Below are 9091 nucleotides of genomic sequence, written 5' to 3'. Positions count from 1 at the left end.
ATTGCACTTCGATCGTGTGTAAGCTCCCCAGCATAAGCAAATCGTCGGCGTAGATGATTAGTCGGATTCCGTTCTTCCTGCAAAACTGTCGTAGATCGTGCACGAGAAGGTTGAAGTAATAGGGGCTGAAGGAAGCGCCCATGGGCAGGACTAGATAACACCATAGTCTCTCAGTTTTGTCGTAAAATTGCCAATCTAGCGGATTCTTGACCTTTAGAGCATAGAAACCATCCTTTATGTCCGCTGACGTCATGTAGTCCCCTTTTCGAGCGACTAGGTGGAGGCGATCGAGCCCTTTCATACGGAATTCCGGGGTTCGGCTGCCGTTGTTGATAATGGTCGGGGCGAAAATGCCCCGAGCCCAAAGTTGGTCGCTCTTCAGAATGAAGAATGAGTTGTGGATGCGATTGCGACCGATCTCCTTTGATCTCGCTAGTCGAATCACCTGTTCTGAGGCTGGTCGTGTCAGCCATGTTAGTATTTATGTGGCTGACTTCCGGGTTTGGAATGGATCGCCTCCCCCCCCCCCTCCCCCCCCCCCCCCATGGCACTCGCTCAGAGGGGGGCTGGTTTGTGTTCCATGGTATCGATACTCCGTACTTTATCGCCTGAATACGGCCAGCACCTGCCTTGCGCCAAGTCATGAGTTTTCTACGTACCCGGATTGCTAAAGAAGTGATCGCAGATGTATTGTCTGGTGTGATTGTGGCTTGAGTTTCTTGTTCCGCTGCCGCCTTGCCCGCCACTTTAGCCAAGAGCAGGTCGTGCCGCCGTTTATTAACGGCTGCAAAAGATTTTGTCATAGGACCTTCGTAACAGTATTCGGCGCGTGCTTGGTTCAACACGTTGTTTGCTAGTCCCGCACCGTAGTGAATACGCATGTGCTTAGTCCGGCAAACTATTAGATCGATGATTGCTGTATATGCCTGTGTCAGTTCCTCAGCATTAGTGCAATGACCTGCTTCAGTCCCCACAAAACCAGATTGAAACGGTTGATGGCCGCGCTCAATCCGTATTGTACTGTGGGCTTTTTCTTGAAATATCAAGTAGGGACTTGACACGGCAGATTAGCTAGGCCAGTTGGGAATGACACTCCGTGAATGAAGTTAATATCGCCGAGAGAATACTTCTTACGTCGTTTCTGTTGGAAGTCAAGTATCCACACAAGAGTTGTTTGCGTGCGGCGAGGAGAGTACATGCACAACGGGTTGTTCCCTCGGTCGAATAAGTCGTGATCGCACAAACGCCTACTGCTCGTCTTGAGTTTCTACGAATGGTTGTGGGCTGCCTTGATCCATTTTTCACGAGGGTGAAGCTTGGAGAGAGTTTGGTGCTGACCAACGCCTTGACTCTTACAAGTAAGGGACTTTCTATTCCGATAAAGAGAAAGACTGATGAGTACTACTGGCTATAGTAGTAGTATGTGTCATTAAATAACCTCAGCCCCTTGAAAGGTGAGCCGTGGGTGTATTAAATACGAACCTGGCTGATGGGAATTTATCATCTAGATAAGAATTTCATTAATCAGCCAAGGAGTATATTTATGAATAGATATAAGATATTTTTATTAACCAATGGGAATGCTTGGTTATTGACTAGTAGCGTTTTCATTGACTAGTAGCGACACGCCAAACTTTTATGCGATACAAATTCAGTTGTTACCCTTCTAAGAGTGCATCTGCCTCTGTGTCCATACTTGAATGTACTACGCTAGATTTGAAGGAAATTTCCGAGCTTACGGTTCAGCGCAACGATTAACTAGATACTTTTGAGTGAATATACAAGTTCCGCCACGAGCTGGTAGTCGACAACATGTCCGTCATATTGCGAATGCCAACGAAACTAATTTATACCAAGTTGGTTGCATAAATTTGATACCACTGAGATAGCTAAAGGAAACAACACTCATCTGTAAAATGGCACGGAAAATGAGCCTAGCAAGCAGCGAGAGCAAATAAGTAAATTTTCTAGTTTTAAATCTAACCACACAATTCGTATATTGGCATGTCTACAAGTGTAACCGACGGGGTATGTCGTTTCCTCGACAATATCACGAAGGAGTAGTGACAACGTGAAATGGGTGGGTCACATCGATAAAGTCATCTTCACGGTCGACACATATGAGCCTTGTTTATGATGTTAATTTGGGACGAATAAAGTAAAATGATTTCGTCGTCATCTTTCTTAGGAAGGTGTACTGTATGCTACAAGACAGTGTGCTTTAATCTAATACACCTCTGAAACCATCACATCTTAATTTAGGAACTAGAAGTTAAACCAAGATCTGATCAGATTTTTGACTAGAAAGCTAGAGGCTCTCTTGGCAGCTGTAACGGGTGTTTATGATAATTCGTTTTTCGTACGATATCCGAACAATAATTCGCTGTTGTCCATAAAATAACGCTCATTGTTGATAGGTAAGTTTTGCACGACAGAAAGTCAAGTTCATGAGCTCAACGTTTGATTCATTCTTAAAGATCTAACGATATTCATGATGGGGCGAATACGGAGTGCAGATCGCAAACACAGTGATATCTCGGAACACAGTCGCTGAACTATTTGTGGTTTTAAATTTTTCGCCTGCTACCATTCACTGACAATAAATGCATTTACAGTTGACTATAAATTGTACCTTCGTTACCATTGGTACTCTTCGTACTAAGCAGATTATTAAGGTCAGTTTACGCATATCGAATTCTGGAAATCACAGTCGTACTTCATCTATAAGGAGTGATTATGAACATATTTTATATGAATGAATAGGGGTTTAATTTATTTTATTCGCTTAAGAACGATACTGGATTAAACCATTTCGCGACATTATCTCTCAATCGCTTCTGAGGACCTCTGAACGAATTCAGAGGTAGTACCACTATAGAATTTTTAAAACTCTCACAAAAGAAGTTTTCTGTCTATACCACATTATGAAGCGTGGAGAGTTTCTTTTTGAACAAATCTTTGAAAATCAGTCTATTCGTTTTCAACGACTCTATAGGATAGCCTGAGGGGGGAAGTTTTACGTCACTGGGCAAATTGTGACTAGGAGCGAATAAAACTCAACTTCAAAGCAAGAATCCTATTTCGCTAAATGAATTAGTGTGGGCTATTTATTGCCAAATCTAAAACCATTTGCTAAACACTGCAGTTGATTCAATCTCGTTTCAAATCAGATTAGTTTGTATATCGATAGTCTACAAACCACGAAACTGTTATGGTTTCTCCAGCAGTATACTTCGCTAGTTTGCGGCCGTTTAAATGTTGTCACTTATGTAGTTGTGGTACCCATGTTGACGGATATCTTTTGGCATAGCCCTCTGCATTTGTGTTTCGTATTTGAGTTTCGTAAAACCCAAATCCAAAAGATCATGCTTTTGGCACCTGTCGTTGGTAATCTCGTTACATGTCGAACAATTCTATATCAATTTTAAGGATCCGAACAAGTAGGTATAGAAGTAAAACATTCTAATACCATTTTTGTTTTGGGCATATATATTTTAAGTACATGTGGATGTACACGATATTTTATTTATGTGTAGATGTCAGTGTGGTAGTCGCTGACTCTTTTTATGTTCTTATGCCGGTTTTGGCGCACTTGGCATGTCAAATGCTAAGACACTTGCAGAGCTCAACGATCCGGAAGAACTGTCCCGCAGCAGAGAGTGAAAATCAGTGGACTGCCTTCTGACAGTGGCCACACTTCGAATTACGAATCGGTGTATCATATCTGCGTGAGAATTTTGAGGAAAAAGTCGAAATTCATTAGTGTCTCAACATGCTTACCTATAAAGAAAACTGTATATAGCTCTGAGAAAGTACTTCAGCTGTTAATGATTCTGCACAGATAACTGCATCCATAAAACCATGCGACGGCTACTCGACGAACACTTACCAGATGTCGCAAAGACGCCACCGAGAAGCCCCACGAGTCTAATTATAGCAGTAAGAATAGATCGGTTGTGCTCCTTTACATGCATCTTCAGCGCAGTGATGTCGAAGGTAAAGAAAATACCTGTGTATGAGCATTGTTTGTGATTTTTTTTAGCTCAGCAGTCGATTATATTACATTCTGATTCTTTTAAAAAGCATCTACAACGTGTATTTCGCGACCCAAAATCCGACATCAATTTTTTTAAGACCACAGATTTTCTTTTTAAAGGAAATTTTGGACTAGCAGCAACAGACCGAGCTACGTTTGGAGAACTGTTATTTTAAACATCCCGATAAAATCTGGAAAGTCGTAGAAAAACTTCGCAAGAATATATTTATCTTCAACTACACTGCCCGTACTCCATAATCGATCGCTATTGGGTACCGAATATACGAGCAAGATCAAATCTGAAGATTCAGTAATGATCGTCGGCACTCGGGAGCTCATACACTAGAAAGCCTTGTACACGCCATTTGAATAAAAAGCGCCTCCAACCTTCTATATTTGAGGTGGATTAAAAAAATCGTACATATACAGTTCTATTTTTGGATGAGCATGCGTCTAAGACGGCTTTTGAGATACATTCAAGTGTACAAGCCGACCAAAAGAAGGCCGCATGCACTCACCTGGGAAACCTTCTTTGGGATCTTTCATGTAGCTGTACGTGTACCAGTTCTTGACTTGCGAGCCTACATTGTCCCAAAGAATACTGGCACTGGCGTATTCATACTCGGTGGGCACGACATTCAGGTGGTATTGTGTCGACCCAAGCACTGGTGGATAGCGAGGTATGCTGTAGTTATATATACACGAGGAGACATAGCAAGAACTATGGACTCATCGACAATTCTGTGCGACAAGTTGAAATGCCACATGCTATGTGATAGACTGACTGACATGTTTAGCAAGTATTTGGTACAATGCGCAAAACTGCAATGTTCACTCAGCGAGATATTCATTTGGCGGAGTCCAACAACCAGATCCTAGACAGTCCTTATTTATATCTGGTCTACGTTTGGGTTAGGCAATGGGATACTCGAAGTGTATGGGATCGATAACAACTTGGGTGACAAACCCATCTAGTAGCAAGGTCAGAGGGAATTAATGACGTTGCGATAACATACCACAATGTCATTAGAGTGACCAGTGTATAGAAACTCTGTACTGAGTGGGAGCAGCATGTGACATGAAGTGGGGTCTAAAGTTGTGCTTGGTCAGCAAAATCTGTTCGAAGTTTAACGTGTGCCTGATACAAAAGAAACTTATAGAGTGTGCGGAAGCTTGCCAAGTGGAGCTGGAATGTACCACCGCAGACCACGTGCTGATGTATGGTATTGTCGTGAGCACATCATAAAATTTACCGAGTACATGTTTGTTCCCCAATGCACAGTTACCGGACAGTAAAAGTAGACAAAACCAATCATGCAAGGTTGAGGTTGATTCGCTTACTTACTGCTTTCTATGACTGCATCTGATCCATCGAGGCCGCTGACAAGATCGGGGTAGTGCTCACCCGGATGTGCAAAAGACAGATGTCGGATGCGATGTGTGAAGTTCATTTCTACGGGATAGACCATTGTAGTATAGCTTAGTATAAATATATTCTGTTGTGTTGTGACTGATGGCAACCTTTGTGAACCGTTATACGGTTGACAGAATGGTATTCTGGGCAATAAGGTTACTTGCAATGGACATCGTATTGGTCGATGAGCTATTGTAAACGCCTACTTTATGTGGGTGCATGAACTGCCGGAGAGCGATGTGCCGTTGACACGATCGAGATGTTTGACTTACTGGCAAGAGGGATGTTGGTATGGATGTGCTTATTTCCCGTGTTGGCCTTCAATTCCCCACCCGTGAAATGGAAATTTCCTTTCACCTGAACAAGTAAGGATAGTCAAAGCGAAAGCAAAGAATAGTCAGGTGCCCACCGAGTAACTTTGCCAGTGGAATCAATACACACGCGTACAGCTGAAAGAACGTGCCGAGCTAATATCGATTCTCTGGGGAAAGGCTTTTAGACAACAGTCAGCTGCAGGTATGCCATTCAATCCTTATGGGGTTGCATGTCATTTTTTTCAAAGTGAGTTGCACTGCACGTTAGACACATGCATCTCAAGACGATATTGATGCTGTCAGCATTCACCAAATCATACTTAGAGGTGTGTATTCGTATAGTGCAACAAATGATGAGAAAGGGGCTCTTTTATCAACACAGATTAGAGATACAAAAAGCACATTCTTCTATGAATGATCAAATCAGCTGTTCAGGCCAGCCACTTCCAGAACAAATGCATCCGCCAACAATATGTCACAAACAGCAGAAGTAGGCGATACACCAACTCTTTGCAAATGATTGGAGCTTGAATAGTACACGCTATTACGCGCTTGTGACTTTCAGCGGGCAGCTTCTGTAACCAGCTGAATTCTACTATGTGACCCCAGCCACTCAACTAGATATGATTATGAGCACGCGTCGGCTGAAAGCGAGAAACTTTGTCTCGCGACCATCGTCATTCTCAAAACACAACAGAACCTGAAGTGGTATTTTCCAAGAAATCTTACCATGGCCACGTCCACTGCGCCATGTATCCGACATCCATCTCGTTTTACTGCGTCATCTGTGTCTGTGAAGGAGAAGACGATGTTAGATCTATTGGATAACCATATAGAGCACCAAAATCGAGGCATACAACCTACGCTCAATAAATCATTCTACAGATGACAATGTCAAATTCAATTGTTAAATGGCTACAATTGTGGTCTACGATGATATCTTATCTCTAAAGCATCAGCAGGACTGGAACGGATAGGTGCGAGTACCATTCAAAAGACATTCGACTGGAATATATAGGAACAGCTGTAAAGTACGCGTGCGTCGAGCTCTCTGATTGGTAGATGTGGTTTTATTTGGATATGGATGTCATTCACACTATTTTTTTTTGGCGCACACACAGGGTGTCCCTTCATACCTCTCACATGGAGAGTTGGTATGACATAATGTGTGGGTTGCACAAAAAACAGTAAAGCATACGTATGGAGTGCTCCTGCTATAAGACAAACTAGAGATTTTGCTGAATTTTCGTACGACATCTTCCGACATAGACATGGTATTACTTCTTTGCACTCGAACCTTCGACACGAACATATAGAAATCGGTACTTTAAAGGCATCGGATATATGCGATAAATCTTGGTGTGCATATACAATAATATATACTCACCATTTTCCGGCATTTCTTGGGAGTTGATGAATAATGTAGTACTATGGAAGCGTGACAGATGGGGAGGCTGACCTTCCAGCGAATGGCTACGATCAACACTAGCCGCCTCTTGATTTTCTCTGTTTCACGATAGTTTATAGCACGTATAGATAAATATATCTTTCAGCTTTCGTTTGTACGAAAACCACCCATATGGAAGTATTTTATCGGTTTGCTGGGACATACACGGGTAGTGCTTGATTGCCCCATATCGACAATTTCAGAACCTTTAATGGCATAATCGCTTCTTCCCCACAACTTAAAACTTAAAAAAATATTTTGTACTGAACCAGAAAATAGATAGATTAGGATTATATCGATGACCATCAAGTATGTTCAGTGCAAAATATAGGTAATTGAACAAATACGACTACTGTTGCAGATAGCAGAAGCATGGAGAACAACTTACACACCTCCACCAGCCTTCTTGATGCTCATCCAGGTCATATATAATCTGTATGCGAAGTCGGAATCAACAATTAATATGCTATGAGCGTGCAAGCTTTGTTCGGAACCTCGTGAGCACATTCGTTGGTTCAGCTCAGTGAGCTCCACCACCTGGTACAAAGTAGTCTTTTATACTGAGATAGGTGATTTGATTCGTATTTTAGATTGAGCGTGGGACCGATAGATGCGGTCTTGAAATGTGAACATATATCGGCCTCTATTAAGTCCTCTGCTTGGAACAAAAGGGGCGACCTGGAAAGTGTGGTTTGCGCGTGTGGTGGCAGGTGTATACATGACTATTTAGATGTGCATAGGCTATATTATTTAACAGCCTAATACCAATACAAAATCATATCGAAATCTAGTAACCGGCCTCATCTAAATGCACGCCAGAATCGTTCATCATCGACTTTAAGTGCGTGATCAAAAGTATAAATGAATTCCTCTTGTGGGCTGAGCATTATGTCGCTGAATACGTGGGTCGATGTAAACAACATTTTAAGAACAGGTTCGTGATGATCCGGATAAACATATGCAAATATTGCATCATATTCTACAGACCTATCAACGGATAAAAAGACGTTCCACTTACAGGTACTTTGGTAAACTCGGACTGAACCATTCCGCCTGACATATCGATGACGTCGCTCGCGATGACTGTTGGCGTATGAGAGGGAATATCGTGATAGAAGATTTAGATAGCGAATTGGTTGACTAATACGATAATATTAAGTACAAACATGACAGCATTTTAGTATTGCAAAGACGGTACATGCAATGTATAGTACTATTGACTATATATATTAACAGATTTTTAGATAGCAGCACCTACAGGCAGAGCAATTGTTCATACAGGGAACACTACGATATATTTGCATACCACATTTGCACGAGTAAAGTGAATGAGTTACAGCAACATAACAAATAGCAAGATCTCACAATAAAAGCCACAGACCATATTAACATGTAAGATGCGGAATCAGTTAAAGCCGCGAGTAGGGCAGCGGGTATTTTCTCTTTTACCTCGCGTGATGGCGACAATTGCTAATTTCTATCGAAACCAAGCTATGATAGGTCCAAAACTAACTTACGTTCGCATTCGGTTTTGATGTCCAAGTCTATGTAGAGCTCCATTTTATTCGAGCCATTCCTGGTGACATCGACTCGGTAACTGAAAATTCATTCGAGCGCAGAAAAATAAGACGATAGAAGGACTGGCCAAAGCTAGTCGAGTTTTGAACTCCGATGAAGCAGACTCAACAGCAATGTTGTGGCGTCGAGACGAGTTCGAACAAATTTAGAAACAAAAGAGATATATATATATACATATATATATATAAATATATAAATACACACACACGCACACACACACACACACACACACACACACACACATATATATATATATATACATATATATATATATATATATATATATATATATATATACACAC

General features: G+C 41.7%; 2 protein-coding genes across 2 annotated transcripts; both read right to left on the bottom strand.

Annotated features, from left to right (window-relative positions):
• SARC_12061 (hypothetical protein) lies at nucleotides 1–1386 on the bottom strand. The gene has a single exon (XM_014293840.1). It carries the CDS (start codon nucleotides 879–881, stop codon nucleotides 171–173), a length of 711 nt encoding a protein of 236 aa, XP_014149315.1. The 5' UTR covers nucleotides 882–1386; the 3' UTR covers nucleotides 1–170.
• Nucleotides 1387–3519: 2133 nt separating this feature from the next.
• Nucleotides 3520–8810, bottom strand: SARC_12060 (hypothetical protein). The gene is made up of 10 exons (XM_014293839.1): nucleotides 8729–8810; nucleotides 8230–8294; nucleotides 7604–7644; nucleotides 7152–7270; nucleotides 6494–6555; nucleotides 5723–5807; nucleotides 5382–5489; nucleotides 4555–4701; nucleotides 3890–4009; nucleotides 3520–3724 (listed from the first exon to the last, which is right to left on the bottom strand). Exons 1-10 carry the CDS (start codon nucleotides 8769–8771, stop codon nucleotides 3573–3575), a joined length of 942 nt encoding a protein of 313 aa, XP_014149314.1. The 5' UTR covers nucleotides 8772–8810; the 3' UTR covers nucleotides 3520–3572.
• Nucleotides 8811–9091: the final 281 nt, after the last annotated feature.

Source organism: Sphaeroforma arctica (genome assembly GCF_001186125.1).
Source record: "Sphaeroforma arctica JP610 unplaced genomic scaffold supercont1.2045, whole genome shotgun sequence".
NCBI lineage: Eukaryota > Ichthyosporea > Ichthyophonida > Sphaeroforma > Sphaeroforma arctica.
The sequence above is the reverse complement of the archived record's forward strand: the minus strand, read 5'-3'. Positions and strand labels throughout refer to the sequence as shown.

Bases quoted from the DNA above. Each gene is read 5' to 3' on its own strand.
- SARC_12061 (XM_014293840.1), bottom strand. From the start codon at position 881: ATGCGTATTCACTACGGTGCGGGACTAGCAAACAACGTGTTGAACCAA.
- SARC_12060 (XM_014293839.1), bottom strand. From the start codon at position 8,771: ATGGAGCTCTACATAGACTTGGACATCAAAACCGAATGCGAAC. The intron at 4,702-5,381 runs GTAAGTAAGCGA...GCTATCCACCAG, and splicing joins AGATGCAGTCATAGAAAGCA to TGCTTGGGTCGACACAATAC. The intron at 3,725-3,889 runs GTAAGTGTTCGT...ATTCTCACGCAG, and splicing joins TGGCGTCTTTGCGACATCTG to ATATGATACACCGATTCGTA.